The 20,023-nt window shown below is 36.3% G+C and overlaps 2 protein-coding genes and 1 long non-coding RNA gene across 4 annotated transcripts; 2 read left to right on the forward strand and 1 right to left on the reverse strand.

Annotated features, from left to right (window-relative positions):
• Positions 1–1,864: 1,864 nt before the first annotated feature.
• LOC144551754 (ASI1-immunoprecipitated protein 2-like) lies at positions 1,865–10,092 on the forward strand. 2 transcript variants are annotated; one of them, XM_078299845.1, is made up of 12 exons: positions 1,865–2,226; positions 2,363–2,428; positions 2,815–3,384; positions 3,631–3,716; positions 4,046–4,875; positions 5,860–6,291; positions 6,748–7,423; positions 7,525–7,758; positions 8,107–8,228; positions 8,500–8,831; positions 9,021–9,108; positions 9,228–10,092. In XM_078299845.1, the coding sequence occupies exons 1-12, from the start codon at positions 2,158–2,160 to the stop codon at positions 9,827–9,829; spliced, it is 4,107 nt and encodes a 1,368-aa protein (XP_078155971.1). In that variant the 5' UTR covers positions 1,865–2,157; the 3' UTR covers positions 9,830–10,092. The 2 variants fall into 2 exon arrangements, with proteins under 2 accessions (XP_078155971.1, XP_078155972.1); XM_078299846.1 differs by having other exon boundaries at positions 1,922–2,226; positions 3,631–3,780.
• Positions 10,093–11,827: 1,735 nt separating this feature from the next.
• On the reverse strand, positions 11,828–13,327 carry LOC144552054 (uncharacterized). Its single transcript, XR_013510943.1, has 3 exons — positions 13,099–13,327; positions 12,536–12,623; positions 11,828–12,113 (listed from the first exon to the last, which is right to left on the reverse strand). It is a non-coding gene; the product is annotated as an uncharacterized LOC144552054 (long non-coding RNA).
• A 2,442-nt stretch (positions 13,328–15,769) lies between these two features.
• Positions 15,770–19,020, forward strand: NMD3 (nonsense-mediated mRNA decay NMD3 family protein). The gene is made up of 3 exons (XM_078299829.1): positions 15,770–16,217; positions 17,046–17,333; positions 17,988–19,020. Exons 1-3 carry the CDS (start codon positions 15,834–15,836, stop codon positions 18,855–18,857), a joined length of 1,542 nt encoding a protein of 513 aa, XP_078155955.1. The 5' UTR covers positions 15,770–15,833; the 3' UTR covers positions 18,858–19,020.
• The last annotated feature ends 1,003 nt before the right edge of the window (positions 19,021–20,023 follow it).

Below are 20,023 nucleotides of genomic sequence, written 5' to 3' on the forward strand. Positions count from 1 at the left end.
CGCAATTAATTTGTACAACTGCACACTGGTCCCTATTTCGACAGGGAGTTGTATATTGGTCCCTCGACGTTAAGGGTTCCTTTTCCTTTGGTAATATATATATTATATTGAGAAAATGTTTCTGTCCACTGAGTTTTGTCCATCATTTGTCTACAACTTTATTCACTTCCATCTAACTGTCTTTTTACAGTATACAAGATTCAATTGAAAATTTACAGTATTATTTGAAAATTTTACAGTATACGAGATTCAATTTTACAGTATGCAAGATTCAATTGAAAATTCTACTGTATACAAGATTTAATTTTTACAGTATACAAGATTCAATTGAAAACTCTACTATATACAAGATTCAATTTTACAGTATACAAGATTCAACCCAGTGCGGACGCTAATAATTAACTCTAACTGCCAATAACCGCTAATAACTAACTCTAACTGCCAATAACTTCCTATAACTGTAATTTTCGAAAGTACAGTTTGAAAGTACATTTATTTTGTCCTATTGTGCAAGTTGCAATCCTTTTCTAACTATCATGGGACCAATTCAAATAGTTGCTGGATGTTTTGTGATTAACTGATATATTTTATGTGATATATTGTATAATTATATAGCATGTAGAAGTAATTTTACAGTATTCGCGCAAGTCAAAGCTGTGGACAATTAGACGCTTCCTATTATATTATATTATAAGAAATTAACCAAAGCTATTTCGAATTAATGGCTAGTTACTAGTTAGATTTTGAAATAATTCATAATTCATAAATTAATATATTGTTCTCTTTTTTTCTCTTCTCATCTCTTTCACTATTTTAACATTTGCTTAAAATGACATAAAATATAATATTCATTTTTTTTGTTTGAATAGTAGTTAAACCATAAAATTCACTATAATCTATTCAATATATACTAAAATTAATATCTTCTTTTCTTCTATCTCCTCATCTTTCTCACTATTTTTAACATTTTCTTGAAATTAATAGCATAAAATATACTATTCGTTATTATGTTCGAATAGTAGTTCAACCATCATATGTGAAATCAGTTTCTTTTTCTCTTCCCTCATCTTATCTTTTCACTATTTTAACATTTCCTCTTAAAAATAGCTAACATAAAATATACTATTCATTAATTTGTTTGTTTAAATAGTTAAACCATAAAATCTATTATTTTTTCTCCTCTCTTATCATCTCTTTCACTATTTTAACATTTGCTTCAAATAGCATAAAAATATAACATTCATTATTTTGTTTGAATTAATAATAGCTAAACCATTAAATTCATCACAATATATTCAATATATAGCTTTATGGTACCTCATGTCCGTATCCATGAAGTTAAATTGAATTATAATTCAACTAAAAGTATTTGAATGACAAAAAAATAATATATGAAAGACATCACACCATCATACAAACTGAATCAACAACATGAAACCATCATGTATGAAACAAAATAAAATCTCAATTTTCAACTAAATAGAGCCAATCTAGCCTCTTCTTATTTTATAAAATAATGAAAATAATATTATAATATCAAAAATAATAAAAATAATGATGGTCATGATGGTATAATGTTAAGATGATAATAACAACAACAATATTAATAATGATGGTCATGATTCTACAAATTACGGAACCAACCATTAATCTCCTGTATTTTCGCTTATACATAACTAAAGTTATACATATTTGACTCCAAAAATAAAAATCTTGTTCCTCACGTATGTATGTTTCACCAAATCTTCCACGGAAGATATCAAAATTTGCAGATCTCTATAAAGAGACAATTACCAATTTACGGAAGGGGTAATGGAGAAATTTCGTTGAATTGTGCATCGCATCAGTGATAGAAGTTTGTTTATTGGGGATTGGAGTTGGTGCGGGCCCCACACTCGGACAGTCTCTCTCCCTACCTCTTCACCTTCTCTCCTCCTCTCCTCCTCTCCTCCTCTCCTGTTCTCTCAACTCTCAACTCGCCATTATTTGATTTGCCCAATAAATCTTTCACCACAAACCCAAACCTGCGCATCCTCTCTCCAATCCTATCGCGATTCAAATACTAGTGTGCAGCAAAACCACAGCCGGCTTACATTTTGGTGCCTTCTCACCCTCACCCTCTGATGGTAAGTTAAAGCTAATTCTCTCCTAGCGCGCATGAAGAATCGAGAAGATCGAACCATGATGGACCTCTACGATCGTACTCACAAGATCCCTCGATTGAAGGTCTTATCGTATTAATTTCGTATGATTTTGTCTTGATTTAAATTCCTCTATCCAATCGAGTAAATTGGATTTCAAGTTAAATTCTGACGATACTGCGATGATAATATGATTTTCTAATCTTTCATTCTGATTTTAGATTGAGGGAAACTCTTGCAAAGAACCCTTGGATCAGTCGGTGAATGAGTCTGGAGGAATAAACGAGGTAACAATTGAATTAGCATTTAAGCTGTTATGCTTTTTTTTTTTTTTTTTTGTGCGTCTCGAGCATCACAATGATGTAAATAAAAGCTCTACAACGACGAATTATTTGAAACTTGAAAATCTAAGCTTTATTTCTTTGTTACTTGGCAAGAGTTATAATGAATAGTTTCTTTTTGCAAGTATATGATAAATAGTTTGCAGTTGTTAAAATCAACTGAAAAGCACGAACGAAATTGTTAAAAATACTTCTGCAAGTTCTATTTAGTCAATTTTAGTGTGCACACGTCAAATTAAATCCATCAATTTGTTTGCTTTTACTTATCACATGCCTAACTCGTAACTGGAATGCTAATTTCACACATCTCAAATTTCTTACTTCCCTGGCAGAATAATAAGTCTCCTTCAAGAAAGAGAAGCATTTCAGATGATGATAATCCCTGCAGAAAGCCTGGATCTGGCACATGTAATGTATGTAATACGCCCTGCACATCTTGCATGCACCGCATGCGTGTGGATACTGACACCTGCTCGTTCGTGGGTACCTGTAGCGAACACTTCCACTGTGAAAATGCTGAAACCGAATCCAACTTGAGAAACCCCATTAAGCCCAAACCTTTTGATATAGGAATTGTAAACCAAGAGGGGCAGGGAGAGAATACTTCCTGTATAACAAAACATACAAAAGAAAAAGATATTCAAAGGATAGATAGCCATAGAGAATCTAGTTCTGACAATTGTAAAGAAGAATCACTAGAGAAGAAGTGGTTTGATTCAACTGATTCCCTAGAGAAATCCGATTCCAACTTCAGAGTTCCAAAAAAAAATTCTGCATGCAATGAAAAGATGCTTGGTGGATTAGAAAATCGTGACAAGAGAGATTTTTCAGAGAAAGATCAGATGCAAGTTCAGAAAGTAGTGGAAGTGAAAAATCAAGAGACCGATAATGGGTTGGTAGATGTAAGTACATTTTCTTTTTCTCTCTTAAATTAGACGCTGTACTGAACTTCTGAGATTTGTGCAGTTTACCTTAGATTTTGGACTACCATGCTAGGAAGGGTAATTTTTTTTAAATTCAAAGAGGAGGTCTTTTTGTAGATTTTACATTCCCTCCCTCCCCAACCGCCCTCACCTATTGCCTTCAATTATTGTATTGTTGATACGTGAGAAGTATGTGAAAGTGTTTATTTAAATGGTCATGTACAGGTGAAAGTTTGTGATATTTGTGGAGACACGGGCCGTGAAGAGCTATTAGCCACCTGTAGTAGATGCATTGATGGCGCCGAGCACACGTGAGATTCTTTTTAACAATCTACAAATCTTACAAGCTGGGCAAGCACTTTTGGTACTATGCTGGTAAAGAATGTTATTGTATATATATGTGGCATGGACTGTACCTAAAGTGTGCCTGCCTGATCTTAAATTTGGATTTTTGCCCTGCAGCTTTCGTTCTCTTTTATTCTTATAACCAAGTATTGAGGGATCTACTTCCTTTTTATCTGGCATTGTATGTCAATGTACTGTAGCAGCCCTTCTTCTAATTCTAGATTATGAAGACCTGCATTTTTTATTTTTTTGCCTTGTGTTTTTTAAGAAAATCACCTTTTTAATCCCAATCTAGGTATTGCATGCGTGTGAGATTGGAGAAGCTTCCTGAAGGTGATTGGCTGTGTGAGGAGTGTCAGCTCAAGGACAAAGCTGAGAAAAAGAAAAAGAGACACACTGAAACAAGCCCTCTTTCCACACCACTACCAGAGAAAGAAAACAGAAGTGAACTCGTGAATTCTAAGAACCCTTTCTCCCATCACAAGAAGTTGCGTATTTCTACAGACCGTGCTGTTTATACATCTGTTCCACCTCCAAGTCCACACAAGTCTTTAAAGGAGGTGATCAGTCCGGGAAAATCTAGTAATTTGGCTAGAGAAAATTCAGTGAAAATGGAGATCTTCTCTTCTAAGGAGGTGATAAGCCTTAGGAAAACTACTAATTTGGCTAGAGAAAAATCATTGAAGGCAGAGATCAGCTTTTCCAAGGAGGTGATAAGCCCTAGGAAAACTAGTAATTTGGCTAGAGAAAATTCAGAGAAGACAGAGATTATCTCTTCTAAGGAAGTGATAAGCCCTAGGAAAGCTAGTAATTTGGCTAGAGAAAATTCATTGAAGAAGGGGATCGGTTCTTCTAAGGAGGTGATGAGCCCTAGGAAAACTAGTAATCTGGCTAGAGAAAATTCAGTGAAGACGGAGATCGGCTCTTCTAAGGAGTTGATAAGCCCTAGGAAAACAAGTAATTTGTGTAGAGAAAATTCCATGAAGATGGAGATTTGCTCACTTAAAAGTAGCAGTGGTGGTCAATTTATGAAGAAATCTCATTTGTCTCGGTCTTATTCTTTAAATCATGTTTCTTCGGTAAGAGATGTGGAGAAGAGTCAAGCAGAGATGCCTCCTCCCAAAGGTACACATAGAAGGTTTACTTTTTGTATAAGCTCCCACCATTTTTCCCATATCCAGATGTCTTTTGTTGTATTCAGAACAAATGCATGTTCATTTCTTGGAGAAATTTACCCCTTCCGATTGTATGGATGAGTGAAACTTGTTGGTCAAATGGATAAGTATGTTGGTACTATTGATTAAGGGCAATATTGTACTATGTCACATTTTTAAGAGCAATCCTTGTTATGGTTCTTTATTTTTGCCATTTTTTGATAAATAGTGGCAGTCTTCTAGAAGAAAGTTCGTCAAGTAAAATTTGTACCTTCTCCATTATTCCTTGATCTGGGAGCATAGATGCATGCATGGTGAGAGAGTGGGGCAAGGGGAGAGAGGAAGGAGTGGAGCATCACATTATTGCTTTGGTTCAGCATGTTAAATTGCATTCATGTCTGTACACATAAGTATACATAATAAAATTTACATGAATAGATGCAGAATTGTAATGCTGAGATTTGGTACATGTAAAGAGACATGAGTTGTAGACCATGATATATGGACTCGTCCAAACTTAAAGTGTCGATACATTCACAAAGAAATGCTATATGCATCCACTTAATGCATATAAAATACCAATGGATTAAACATGCATCAAACACAAGCGCAACATCCATATTTATTTATGAAGATATATACCTATCTCTCTTATTCCTTGGAGGTCTTCCTCCACTAGCAGGTTCTATGGAAAACTTTATCTATTTTGGTGTGGATGGCAGGCAGGCCTATGTCTATCAGTTTTCAATAGGACTCACGAACCTTGTTTCTATCTACTATTATCTCAAAATAATCAAGTTATTAATAGCTGGACGAAACCAGGAAATTACTCCTTACGTGAAATTGTAGAAGATCTCCTTTCAGATCAAAGAATTCCATATCAATTATTTTTCTCTTGTACGTGAAATTGCACAGCTTTAAAGCTATGTGGCTAAACTTTCCTTGTGTGGTGTAGGTACAATGACAAAGCACCTCTCGTTCAAAACCACGAGCATGAAGCCAAAAATCAAATCTATGACTGAAAGCATCCCAACCAAACAGAAGACATTGGGTTTCTCCCTTTTGAAACCTACTGAAGAAGCAAGACCTTTTAGAAGATTGATTAAATCTGCATCCTTGAAAGAAGCAAGCTCAAGTCGCGCCAATACCGATTCAGTTAAAAGAACCAAGCCCCTCAGTCCAACTGTCAAGGTCAACGCACCTAAGCTCTCAGAGATGAGTGCAGAGAGAGAGAAGAGCTCTCTGGAAAATAAGTATTCTAAAGGGGAAAGCCATACTAATGTTTTGGCACAACAGCCCAGCACAGTAAAGAAGTTTGAATATAAAACTGAAGGAAGTGTACCTAAGAAACCTGATTGGGGTACAAGTTGCAGTCACATGGAGCCAGGTATGCTCAATTCTGGTATTTTATTTGTTCCAGATATGTATCTTTTTATAAACATTAAAAAATTTCATGTGCCACTACTCTATTGATAGATATCCAACAATCCTCTTCAAAACATAGAAATTGCAGAACTTTTATGCCCCTAAAAAGCTTATGAGAATTCTACATAGTTTATTCCGGGGCCCTAGCCACCACCATTTTCTTGAAAAGTTTTCCAGATGTTCCTATTGTTGTTATTTTCTTTTAAACTCTATTTAATGACTAAGTAGACGGTATGGGCAATTGCTTGAAGAAGTTGGGGCTACTGTTTGAGTTATCTTTTCACTTTGCAAAGGACTTGCTTGATACTCTTTTAAGGATTTCAGGTGTTTAATTAAGTTTGCCAAAAAGAGCTTTTCAACTTGTTGTCTTCAGCAATTAAGAACTTGTATAAAATAGCAACTTCATTTGGTATTTCAGCACTTGAAGATAAGAAGATGAGCAAACCAGTCCTCACAAAACAACATGAAGCCAACAAAAACCCCAGGAACATACCAGCTTCAAAGGAAAGTGATAAGAAATTTAAAAGACTGAAAACCGCTGTCAAAACAGTTCCCCCAGAGGCCAAAGATGGGGGAAATAGTAAAATTTCAGACAAGCCCAAGGTGCTGCTTTCCAGATCTGGGGTTTCTCACAACAGCAAGAACCAGAAAGCAATCTCTATTGATGTTGAGGAGAAGTCGAGATCTACATTCTCTGACAAAAGTAGAGTTGAAAAGGCCTCAAAAAATGTGCTTTCACTGGCCAGCTCTGTGGAGAAAGAGGAATCATTTGATTTGGATGTAATTTCCCCCAATGTCGGGGTTGAGAAAATGAAAGCACCGAAGGATGTGCTCTCAATATCCAGCACTTTGGATAAAGAAAAAATGGTTGGTATCGATGTAAATACAATAGCAGTCGGGGTTGAAAAAATGAAAGCGCCTAAAGATATGCTCTCACAGGCTCAATCGTTGGAGAAACTTATGGATTCAAATGGAATTTCTGTTAATGTCAGGAATGTGGAGGTGAAACCATCTACTCCAGTAGTTGATGAATCATCTCTTGTTAAGACTCCTTCAGAAACTCTGGCCATTCCAGAACAGGACTTTGTGTGGCAGTAAGATTTATATTCTTGAAACAATTTGAATCACAACATTATGACCATATTAAACATCTCTTGCAATGGAAATTATTATAAATATATCTTTGCTTTTTCAGGGGTAGTTTTCAAATTTTGCGAGTCAGGACACAAGCACAGGAAAGTTTCGATGGGATCCAGGCACATTTATCTACACACGTCTCTCCCAAGGTATTTGAAGTGGTGACCAAGTTTTCTGATAAACTGCAGTTGGAGGAGGTGCCTTCTGGTACTGTGTGGCCAGTGCAGTTCCAGAAAACAGAGCCGAGTGAAGAACATGTTGCCCTTTTTTTCTTTGCTAGAGATCTGGAAAGGTTAGCACACACTATATTTTCTTCGCTAGAAGTTCTTGCATTTAAAAAGTTTCACCTTTTTGTTCTTTGATACATGTAATGTGATGTATTGTGAAAAATCACTCTTCTTTTTGTGAATTTAACTTTTATTATTTTGTCCACCCCAACAAATCCGCAAATCTTACAGAACAGAGGAAATATTCTCTGTACTGTTAGCATTGGTGGGCGAATCTCCTTTGTACCTCCTTATTTACTGCTCTCTTTTCTTTAATTGAGAGTAAGGCATTGAGGAATGCTTTTTAGAGTAAATACACAAATGTTCCTTAAAGTATCACTCATTTACTGTTTTGATCGATAAATGTGCGGCAGTTATGAGAGCTATAGCAGACTATTGGAAAGTTTGATTGGAGATAACTTGGCACTTCGGGTTGACATTTGTGGTGCTGAACTGCTTATCTTCCCTTCTGACAAATTGCCAAAGCAATCCCAAAGTAAGAACTCATTCTGGTACAAGTTCATACTTATAATTCAGTTTGGGATCAGTATAGCAGAGTAGGTTATTTCCTGTGGCGTTCTTTGCCTGAAAAGAAGCAAATTTGTTCAAAATATCTATGTACGAACTGCCATGTCTTAGCACATGTCTGGTACTGGCACCTGAATTAGGCTTTCAAGAAAGGTGCAAAGTAACACATACCAGTTGTAAAGATATCAATGTACTCAAATATGCCATTGAAATGATATACTAATAATTCAGTTTTGCAGGGTGGAACAGTCTATTATATCTGTGGGGCATCTTTCGTGCACGGAAACAAGTACCTTCCAAAATAATCTTGAACTCAGCAAAACCAAAACCGATTGGTGGGCCATCAGGGCACTTCCCAACAAAAATAAATGAAGACGTGAAACCCAGCAAGGAATTAACTATAGGCGACCACTTGCCAAAGCCGGAGGTAGAGAATGTTGCTGGTTATTTAGATCTGGGTCGAGAACCCTGTAAAAAGCCAGTCGAGCAGAATGCATTAAAATGCTTGGATTCCAGTGCATTCTGTTCTGAACAAGAAGCCCTGAATGCAAGTCATGCTTCTTTTACCAAGGTAGGGTATCCATGTATTATCTGTTTTGGGTGTTTAAGCATAAAGTATAAGCCTTGACTCTTATATTATACATCCAATTGAACAGTTTAATAGTCATTGTGGAAGTTTAATAACAGTAATATAGTGAAAACAAAAATTCATGCTGCCATATATACTAGTACATCTTATATATTCATTTTATCTTTCCAGATTTGTGCTACTCAAGCAGAAGATGCAAATGAGAAGATTGCATCCCTGCCAATTCTCCCGAGAAAGATGGCAGAAAATATTGCAGATGGTAATAGTACCTTTCCTCTCATTTTATATTTTACTTGATTCATTAGTAACATAAATCATAGCCAGCCAACTTCAATCCTGTATTTTTCATTCATTTTTTTTTTCTGATGTCAAAAATAGATAATAAAATCATGTCACTGGAAAAACCGAGAGATGCAGAATTGAAGGCAGGAAATAAGCGACCTCACTTGTCAGATGAAACCTCTTACGAGGAGATGGGTCTGAAGAAGAGGAAGGAGAGCGATGGCTTCCAAATTGAGGCTGAAAACAAGAGCAGCACTTTGCTGAAAAAACTCACTTCGCCCAAGATACATCCTTTGTCAATTGACCTTGAAAAACCCGCAGATGCTTGTGATGCGTACAGTGCTGAAGATGGAGAAAGCTCTAGCTTGAGAAATACAGGATGGTCAAAAATGGGGAGCAGTGCCATTAAGGTGATCTCGTCAGATGACAACGATGCGCCAGAGAATAAAATGCCTAATCTGAAGTTAGCTCTAGGAAATAAAAATCCCAGTCATAAGGTGGTTCTTCCATTGCCTTTATTTCCCTTAGCACGGTTAAAAGAAGAGGAGAGTGACGCATCTCCGTCCTTGTCTTTGACGATTGCGCCTCCTGGTTTAGAGAAAGGGGTGGAAAGGCCGGTTGTGAAGATACAACAGTTTCTGCAAGAAAAGCCTGGTGTAAAACCTTTGCGACTCTTCGGTGGGTATATCAATCCCTGAATAAATAGTGCGAGTTTAACTTACTGTAAATAATCTAAGACATAATCTAAGTTAGCACTTTGTAGTATCTTGTAGACTAGATAGGTGGTGAGAATGGTAGGGCTAGAGAGTTGAATGCTTTAGGTGTCTATAATAAAGTGTGTGTGTTTTTGTGTTATTTGTTTTTTTTTATTTTTATTTTTCTATGTTTTTGGTAGTTGGTTTCAGAATGAAGACTAACGTCTAGTGTATATATGACAAGAGAAAGGGTTGTTGCAATACAAGGTTATGTCGTAGCATCACATTATGTTGGGTTATTCTGCACGTTATGTTATAACATCAGAGATATAGGTTGGCTTGCTTGCATGACTATCTGCCATTTCATGATTTAAAATCATGTTGTGATCTTGATTTTTGTTTTTCAAATGAAGTATGATACAATATTGTCGATTATTTTTCAAATGAAGTATGGAGCGTTACAGCCTTTAAAAGTTGGTAGAACTAAGAATTGTGATGGTAAATCATCTTTGCTTTTTATGTCATTTTAGTTTCTACTTTCTTTGGGGTTTAAACCCATTTTATAGAGATGAAAATTTCTCCTACATTCCAGTGTGCTTAGCCCATGAGATTGAGAAGTGAATTAGTGAAAAATACTACAATATAAATACTTTTTCCGCACCATGTGACTTGATAGAGATGAAATTATGACAATGAAAAGATAGAAAATCAACCCCGTCCCTGACCCCAAATTAGGATCTTTCTGTTTTAGCTCGTGATTGCTTTTAACCATCAATTAGGATCTTGATTGGGTACTGTATGGTACAAATTGGTACAAATTTTGAACAAACTAATTGGAGATACAATTTCAAACACATGCAAGGTATTATTATTTTTTTAAATCCACTCCCGTCCAAGCTAATTTTGATTTTCTTTGGTTTGAATCTGTATTTTGAAACTTGTAAGTATCAAATTGGTCTTCTCAAATCATAGCATCAAACACATCCAAGCTATTTCTTGTTCAGCTTGCTCTGTGTGAGAACTAATGTCATCACGTGTCGTTTCAAAAACCATGCAGATTGAATCCTCCATCAACATGTGGTTTTCGCCATAGATCGAATTTGTGACGGAGATAGATGAATCTAGCATTGCAGTAATGCGGCACCTTGGTACATATCCCTATTTCAACAAATAAATAAATAGATCTTCTACATACTTTTCTTTTAAGTATTTAATGTGAAAATATAATCCAAATACTTATGTATAATGGAATGGAGAGTTCATACCCTTCACAAAAGGCTGCAGCTTGTATACATGTTGAAAGTATTCCTATTTTTCTGCTCACATTATATCGCTAATACTAATATATGAAGTTAGACCAATTTATGTTCATTCCTGGCATGAGCTATCTGGAACGCTAGACGTACCAGTTTGCTGCTTACTGGGCCAATTTATGTTCACGATGCAGATTGAAGCATTTTCATTGGAAAAAACGTTGTCACAAGAAATCGGAGGCAACTAAAATCTGCAATGGGGAAAGGTGTAGGAGATTAGAAACAAAATATAATTACTGTGTTGCAGATGTGTTTCTTTATTAATTGGGTTTGTGGATGCAAGGGCTTAGGAAATTATGTTTCTTGTTAATTGAATTATAAGGGTTTACTACTTTACTGGTATAGGTGTCTCTGTTGGAGCTTTTATTTTGTGGAGGGTTGTGTTTTATGGAATTGTATCTCTTATGTTTTCAAATTATTACAAACAATTTACTGGTATAAATAATGCACGTGTGTGTTATTCATCTCTAGTACAATCACAACCTTAGTTTGCTGATATTTAACATATGCTGAAATTCAAGATTGGTCCAATTTTTTTATAGAAAGTTCATCTTTTATTCAAAGGTCAAATTCTAATCTACAGAATTACAATTTTCATTAGCTATTACTTCCAATTTATGGCTGCATTGGATTTTATGAACAAAAAAAAACGAAAACACATCAATTAACAATCCTGGAGCAAGTAATGTAAACAAAAGCAAAAATCATTCATTTATATAATGGCAGCAATCTAATTTTGTCAAGCAACATCAATTAACAATCATAGCTATCTTATAAACAACAACAAAGCTCACACTAATCTCTATCCCCCAATGAATCCAACATAAAACAAAAATATATGGCCGCACACAGCAAAAGTTGTACTGCTCTATGGTACACGGACCAGGACCTTATATCAACATCTAAAAAAAAATACACCCTTTGAAATCTTGCTCAATTTAAACTTCTAGCTCTGCATCATGCATCTAGTTTATCTGCGCAAAAATACCAAGAGATGAAATTAGAGCATACAAAAAAACTTAAAATAAATAACAAGAAAACATACATGGCTTGTAAGGTTCCCATGAAAAGGTCACAACTGAAATATTTGATAATAAGCCACAAGCCCACAAGACACCATACTGTATATCAAGTTCTCCAATTATCTAATACAAATACAAAGTCCTATACCAGCCCATACTCTTATAGCTGTCAGAACTCGTAACAGCATGTACCAGCCAAAATTTCAAGTGTTGCTTAAGGCTATTTGAGAGCTAAGTTGTTGCTTTGTCAGAATGATTTGCTCAAATAAATTACAAACATATTAAGGTAAAAAACTATATAACAGTACTGCCTTAGATAGACAAGAAATCGCTTTTATAGGGAAAAACCAAAATGTTGAAACAAATGAACAAACCTGTAATAGTCTTGAGAGTGAAGTAAATGTCTGCCTCCTCACTACTTCACACGGATCGCATAATGACTTTGGTATTCTTGGGATATAGCTGCAAAGTTTGCAAATAATGTTGAAGTTTTATCAGTTGGAATAAATGTGAAAGAGCATTAAGAACTCAGATAAAAGCAGCTTATAGTAGGCGCGTTGTGGAGCCAGTGTGGAATGGTATAGGCTGGTACAGGAAGTAAAAATTTATTTGAGAAATAAGCAACAATATAAGCATCATGTAATGGAATCAGTGTGGGTTACCAGTAGTAAAAAAAAATCATACAAAATCCTTAGTCATTTATAGCAATTCATTACAAATAGGCATGTACCTTATGGCAACCAAAAAGGAAAGGAAAAAATACTTTAGTATATGAATAAAGCCACGTTTAATCTTCAATTTAAATAAATCAATGAATATTTTATACTTTTGAATCTGATTTTTATATAAAACCTACATGCCTACTGCAGTACTGAACCAAAGAAGACTAAGCGAATTTAAAATAGCTTTAGTATTGAACCACTTCACTAATCAATACCTTCTCTAGAAACATGAAGTTGGGGTAGCACAAGAGGGTCGCGAGACCACCATTGGGGACCTACCTGACTCGTGGGCCCCCTTCCCCACCCCACCTCCTCCTCTACTTCCTCTTCTTCCTCCTCCACCCAGTCGACGTCAGAAGGAGAGGACCGGGAGGAGCGGCAAGAACGTGTCGCCGAGAGGTTGCGCGATTTGATATAGGGTTAGCTGAGAGAGAGAGAGAGAGAGCCAGAGGGCGGGGCGAGGTTTGGGGTTTTAATTTACTGGACGGGTCCAGTCAATGGAGACGCGATAACTCTCAATTCCAGCGTCAAAATTCGAATCTGATCGGATTGATATGTACAATTTTTAAAGCAGATCCAATGGCCTGAAATGCGAATTGAAAGGGGTCTTTTAATTTGCGAAGTAGGGTAGAAGCCCATGTTGGGTGTTTGTTTCGATTAATTCTTGATCCAAGTTCGCCGATTCCAAAGTAGAGCAAGTAGAGATGCTAAACTATTCAATTTCGTATCGAGTTTGAACCATCACATGCGAGTTCAACACAAATATGTAAATTTGTGCTGTGCCTTGAATCATATGTCATGTCTTATTATGATTAAATTAAATTTTTATATATAGTAATTAAAATTATAAAAATAAGTATAGCACACAAATGATTTTGTTAGTCACGTCTTGATCAAATGTGACATTTAAAAAAAAGAGTCAAATATTTGATCATGTGTAATTATATTTGACCATATTTCAAATTTTAAATTAGTTCAAGTAAAATAAAAAACCCAGAAGTAAAGACAAATTGTAAATGTGTGAGGCTATGGTTAATATGCATATTATAGATCGATATGTACATTGAACTTATATTTTATTTTTAAAGTTCGAACAGTCGACTTAAACCGTTAAATATGATATTTATATTTAAATGTACTTGAAGACCTGATTTATATTCTTTATAATTTTTTTACTATTTTTTACATAGGTAGAAAACCATTGCAATTTACATGATTTAGAATTTTTTTTACTATTTTTTACATAGGTAGAAAACCAATGCAATTTACTATTTCAAGTCGAGTGATTTTCTACCAATCTAAAAAAAACACAAAAATTCGAAAAAAAAAAAAATTTAGTTTGCAAGCACATTTTCATATGAGATAATGTTGAACACTTCAAATCAACTATTTTGATCTTAAAAATTAAATGCAGATCCATATATAGCACAGAGTAAAACTAGGGTGTTCTTAAGCTCACCAAGGTGTTTGGTGAGCTTAACTCCAAAATATATTATATCGGTTTTAAACGACAAATCTAACTCGTTGAAATCCATCTACTTCACCAGTGATGAATTTACATGCAAAGATTTTAAGTTTTTGAATTATTTTAGTATAAAGTTAAGCGGTCAAAATTAGAAGGTTTATAAATTAATTTTAGTGCATTCATTTTTTAACACTTTTTGACTAGTTGACTCTATACAAAATTAATTTGAAATTCTAAAAATTTTATATGTAAATTCGTCACTCGTGAAGCAAAACAGTTTCAACAGTTTGAATTTAATGTTTGAAGCTAATCTAATAGATTTTGGAGTAAGCTCTCAAAACACATTGGTGAGCTTAAGAACACGCTAGTTTTACTCCCATAGCTCGAGCAATCTAATAGTTTTAAATAATGTTGTAACAAAATCTATGTATAAAAAGATAAATATATTGTTGGAATTGAATAATAGAATTTTATGTTATTTTGATGACGTGCAATTAGACTACTGCGCATGTTGTGTATTTTATTCCGGAGGATGATAACAGTAGACAAATTGTCATTCGTCAGTGCCCACTGGCACTGAGGGCACTGCGGCCCCAGTGATGTGAGCGTGTGTATATCTCATATTTTGCGTAACCGACGTATTCGGTCGGTGTCTATTCACTATTCAGGGACAGCGCATCGACAATTATTACTTGAGTTTTGAGATTCGTGCAGAACGTATTTGAACGATTGAGATTTTTCTAAAGTCACGCAAAATATGCGATATCTCATAAGATGTGAATTCCGGTGATGTACCGACACCGTGGCGTATTTTCATTTTTCCAAAAGCGACGACGTGACATTTTTATTGAGGCGTTTGTGATAAATTAATGGGTAAATTTCGCTGGAGGTCACTAAACTTTGTTATTTGTCACGAATTGGTCACTCAACTTTGATTTGTCCCTTTTGAGTCACTCAACTTTATTATTTGTTCCAATCAAGTCACTCAACGTTTTCCATCCAAATTTTTAACGGAATATGCTAATTCCGTTAGTTTTTTGGATGGAATATGCTAATTCCGTTAAAATTTTGGAAGGAATGGGTATATTCCGTTAATTTTTTGGACGGAATATGAATATTCCGTTAAAAATTTGGATGGAAAACGTTGAGTGACTTGATTGGGACAAATAACAAAGTTGAGTGACTCAAAAGGGACAAATCAAAGTTGAGTGACCAATTCGTGACAAATAACAAAATTTAGTGACCTCCAGCGAAATTTATCCTAAATTAATTGAAATCGTCATGCCTGACCTCATCTCATCTCATCTCATCTCGTACGTTCCTTCTTCTGCATCGCATCGCATCGCAGTCAGATATATAACATCCGACGGTCCCTATTTTCTTGTATTGCTTCTGATATATCTATCACCTATTAAATTTAAACCTCTCCTTTCTCCTTTCTCCTTTCTCCCCTATTTCGCAAAACCCTAACCCTGGTTTTTTCCCATGGCGGTAAATCCATCCAATCAACCTTCACCAGGCATGTTCTTCCCCACTCAGACGCCCGGTACGGTGCTTTGTTGCACCTGTGGCGTACCGATGGCGCCTAACCCAGCCAACATGTGTGTCAGGTGCCTCCGATCTCGGGTCGACATCACTGAAGGGTTGCCACGACAGGCGGCTGTCAACTTCTGTCCTGATTGTTCATCCTACCTCCAGCCGCCCAACAAATGGATGAGATTCAACCTTGAATCGCAGGAGCTGTTGCATTTTCTCGTCAAGAGACTTCACACGAGGTTCTCTCGTCTAGTAACGGTATGTCATGCCGAGTTCATCTTTACGGAGCCACATTCTAAGCGCCTCAAGATCCGCCTTCGTGTTCGTCGGGAGGTGCTTTTCTTTCTCAGATTGGTTTCCCCTTTTTTATTTCTTATGTATTCTCGGTTATACTTCTTTTGTTTCGTCTTATATTGTAAATTCTTACAATTTATATTTGATGCTTCAATCAAAGCTATAACTGCATAATTGATAGTTAATCGAGGCGAATTTGAACATATTGAATGGTTAATTGGTTTAAAACTTGTTACATCAATACTGAAATACTGTGCTCCAGGGTTTCAAATGAAAAGAAAAATATTATTTCCAGTACATGTTTATTTTTTGGAGTAGAACTATGGTGTTCTTAAGCTCACCAAGCGCTTTGGTGAGCTTATCTACAATACCTATTGAATTGACTACAACCGAATAATCTAAACCATTGAAATTTATCTACTTCACAAGTGATGCGCTGAAATGTCAAATTTATAAATTTTTGAATTAATTTAGTATAAAGTCCAGCAGTCAAAAGACGATAAAAATGAACGTGTTAAAATTAACTTATAAACCTTTTTTTTTACCACTTGACTTTATATACTAAGTTAATTCAAAAATTTATAAATTTGAGATTAAATGCATCACTCGTGAAGTAGATCGGTTTCAACGGTTTAGATTCGTCGTTTGAAGTCAATCTGATGGGCTTTGGAGTTAAGCTCACCAAAGTGCTTGATTAGAACACCCTAGTTCTACTCTATATTTTGCACTGGTTTTTTCATTAGACTTTCAATCTATAGCATACCAGCTGATTTATTTTTTGTAAATACTTAATCATCATCATCTGTGAAGTTAAAGTATCCAATGAGATAATGTGAAACTAATCAAATTATTGAACTGAGCTTGCAGGTTTTAAACGGGGCAGTACTAGAACAACCGCACATAGTTGAGTTTGTTGTGCATGACAAACTGTGCACCCCATGCTCACGTCTCCAGGCAAATCCAGACCAGTGGGTAGCAGCTGTGCAGCTGCGTCAGCATGTGACCCATCGCCGCACGTTCCTCTTCCTGGAGCAGCTTATCCTTCGCCATGGCGCTGCAACCCGTGCTGTGCGTATCGCTGCTGCACCTCATGGCCTTGATTTCTTCTTTGCCTCCCGCTCACATGCCAATCGTCTTGTTGACTTCTTAAACTCGGTAATTATTGCCAATTGTTGTTAAATATTTGTCTCAGTTTTTAAAATAATTGTAACTTCAAGTTTAATAATAGCTCTTTTTAGCCCTTGTGCAAGCCAAGCAACTTTCTCAATAGGAGGGTTTTAAATGCTTCCATCTTATGTGCCTCCATTGTGCTTGATTTTGTCCAAGTTCAACAACTAAATACATTCTTGAATTAAAATAACAAAATAAGACAGTTAGATGTTATCTATTCCACTTACGCTGCATGCACATAAATATTGACAGCATTTTGGCTTCAGTTTGATGGAGATTAAGAGCAGAAGTAAAATGTCTAGAAATTGGTTACGTCAGTGAAGTTATACAAATCATAGTGCTTAGCACATAAATAAAGTGGCCACACATGCGGACGACCTGGACGTGTGCTAAACAAACCGTAGTTTTATGTGTATATAATGAAAATGAACTAGATCATCTAATGACTTTATTTTGATCTATTTAACTCTTAAAATAGAGGCATGGTGGAGGCACAAAAAATGGCAGTCCTTGAACCTTTGTCTGTCATATTTAAATGCCTGATTTTGACTCTTTATACTAATGTTCCCGAAACTTGTGGTGTCTGGATTGTCTTAGCTTGAAGGATAATATCGAATTTATCTCATTCATTCTTAACAGGTTGCCCCCATCCATTTCCGCACTGATAAGCAACTAGTTTCTCATGACGAGAAATCAAGTGTCTACAACTATAAGCACACCTTTTCGGTGGAAATCTCTCCCATTTGTCGTGAGGATTTGATTTGTCTTCCACCAAAGGTGGCCCGTTCACTTGGCAACCTGGGTCCCCTTGTAATTTGTACCAAGGTGTCAAACTCTATTATCCTCATGGATCCATTTACTTTGCGGGTTGCCTACATCAATGCAACCCAGTACTGGAGCGATCCATTCCGCCCATTATTGTCTAGCCGTCAGCTCGTTGAGTACTCCATCCTTGATATCGAGCCTGAGTCAGATATTGTTACTGTTGCTGGATCCCGGTACCAGCTGGCTTCTGTCGAGGTGGCCCGGATGTCAGACTTCTCAAATATATTCAGAGTGAAGACACATATAGGCCACTTGTTGAATGTAGGTGATAATGCGCTCGGTTACGATCTATTTGGTGCAAACACAAATGACATGGAAATGGACAAGTACAAGGGATTAGAGTTGCCAGAATGCTTGCTTGTGAAGAAGAGTTATGAGGAGACGCGGGCTAAGCGTAGGGGTAAGCAGCGCAATTTCAAGCTGAAGCGACTTGAGGTAGAGGTGGATGCCACAAATGGGAGAAAAGGAGAAGAGGATAAGAAAGAGGAGGAGTATAGGAAGTTTTTGGAAGAGATTGAGGAGAACCCGGAGCTGAGGTTTAATATCTCCTTGTATAAGAATGATAATTATGAGCCGTCAGAGATGGGATCTTCCATGGCTGATGTTGATGAGATTCCATCTGTGCATGTTGATGAGCTAGTGGCAGATCTCGAGGATCTTGACATCATGGATGATCAAGATTAAAGGGGAATGCTTTAATCATAGAAATGTTTTGGTAGTTTTTGTTGACATCTTGTGTTCTATGCCTATGGGGGTTAAAGGGGAATGCGTGTTTTGATGTATCATAACAGTTGAGAATGCTGTATGGATTTTGTTTACTTCTTTTATATGGGATTTTGTCAGATGATGTTCTTAGAATTCTTTCTTTTTGCGTTTCTTTAGAATAAAATTGTACGAGTTTATTCAAATGAATCGAAGTTTGTCTAGTGTTTTACTAGGAGTTGATACTTACGACCTAAATTAAAGGAAGAAGTAAATCTTGCCTCAGTCAGAGAAATGAGCGGCGGCAGTTATTTGATTGTGGAAAGCAATTCAGAAATAAGAATTTTCACTGTTATTATTTATTAGAGAGGGTGATATCTTATATATTCGTTTATTTTTGTTTTGTTAGAACCATTATCAAGTATCAACATGCTTTGCACTTTTGTAGGTTTCTTTCAAACGTAGTGAAGCAGTGGTGGATTGGAGATGCTTGTTACGAATTTGTTTATTAATGTGCACGATCTTGCTGATGAGATCTTGTCCACTAAAGCAAGTTGGCATTTTAAAAGCACTCAGGCGACATAACCTAAATTGCAAGGATCGTACACTGCACTGCAGCAACAAAATATTTGATCTCATCATAAGTCTGGTCGTCTGGATGCTGAGTAGTTGACAACAGCTTTTATCCAACGGATGTAATTTCCGTGTTGTACTGTACTGTACTGTACTGTACTGTGCCGCTGTAGAGGATCCTTCTCAACTTTTGCGTGCTCTGCCTGCCCTTGTAAGTTATAACAATAAAAAAATTCGGTGGCCATCACCAAATTGGTTTCCTCAATCTGTTCAGTAGTTGGTGCAGACTTGAGAGCAATACTGTGCTCCATACTCCATACTCCATACTAAACAAAATGAACAGGCCAGGCCACTCCAGTCTCAAGAAACACAGGACGCATCCAAGTTTAAGATTTGGGTGCTGGAGAGGACAGGGATTGGAAGGAAATTGAGAGGATCAGCAATAGGATCTGAACAGACCCAAATTCCTCCGATTCCTCCTCGTGGGATGGGACTTGGGAGTATGGGAGTATGGGACTGACACTCTCCACCAACCACCGCTCCGCTGTCTCATCTCCCGTTGTCTATCTATAAGA

This window comes from Carex rostrata, chromosome 3 (genome assembly GCF_964058835.1).
Source record: "Carex rostrata chromosome 3, lpCarRost1.2, whole genome shotgun sequence".
NCBI lineage: Eukaryota > Viridiplantae > Streptophyta > Magnoliopsida > Poales > Cyperaceae > Carex > Carex rostrata.

Excerpts from the sequence above, each read along its gene's own strand:
- LOC144551754 (XM_078299845.1), top strand. The coding sequence starts at position 2,158 with ATGAAGAATCGAGAAGATCGAACCATGATGGACCTCTACGATCGTACT. Across the intron at positions 3,385-3,630 it reads CCGATAATGGGTTGGTAGAT|GTGAAAGTTTGTGATATTTG; the intron begins GTAAGTACATTT and ends GGTCATGTACAG. Across the intron at positions 8,832-9,020 it reads GTCATGCTTCTTTTACCAAG|ATTTGTGCTACTCAAGCAGA; the intron begins GTAGGGTATCCA and ends TTATCTTTCCAG.
- NMD3 (XM_078299829.1), top strand. The coding sequence starts at position 15,834 with ATGGCGGTAAATCCATCCAATCAACCTTCACCAGGCATGTTCTTCCCC. Across the intron at positions 16,218-17,045 it reads GCCTTCGTGTTCGTCGGGAG|GTTTTAAACGGGGCAGTACT; the intron begins GTGCTTTTCTTT and ends CTGAGCTTGCAG. Across the intron at positions 17,334-17,987 it reads TTGTTGACTTCTTAAACTCG|GTTGCCCCCATCCATTTCCG; the intron begins GTAATTATTGCC and ends CATTCTTAACAG.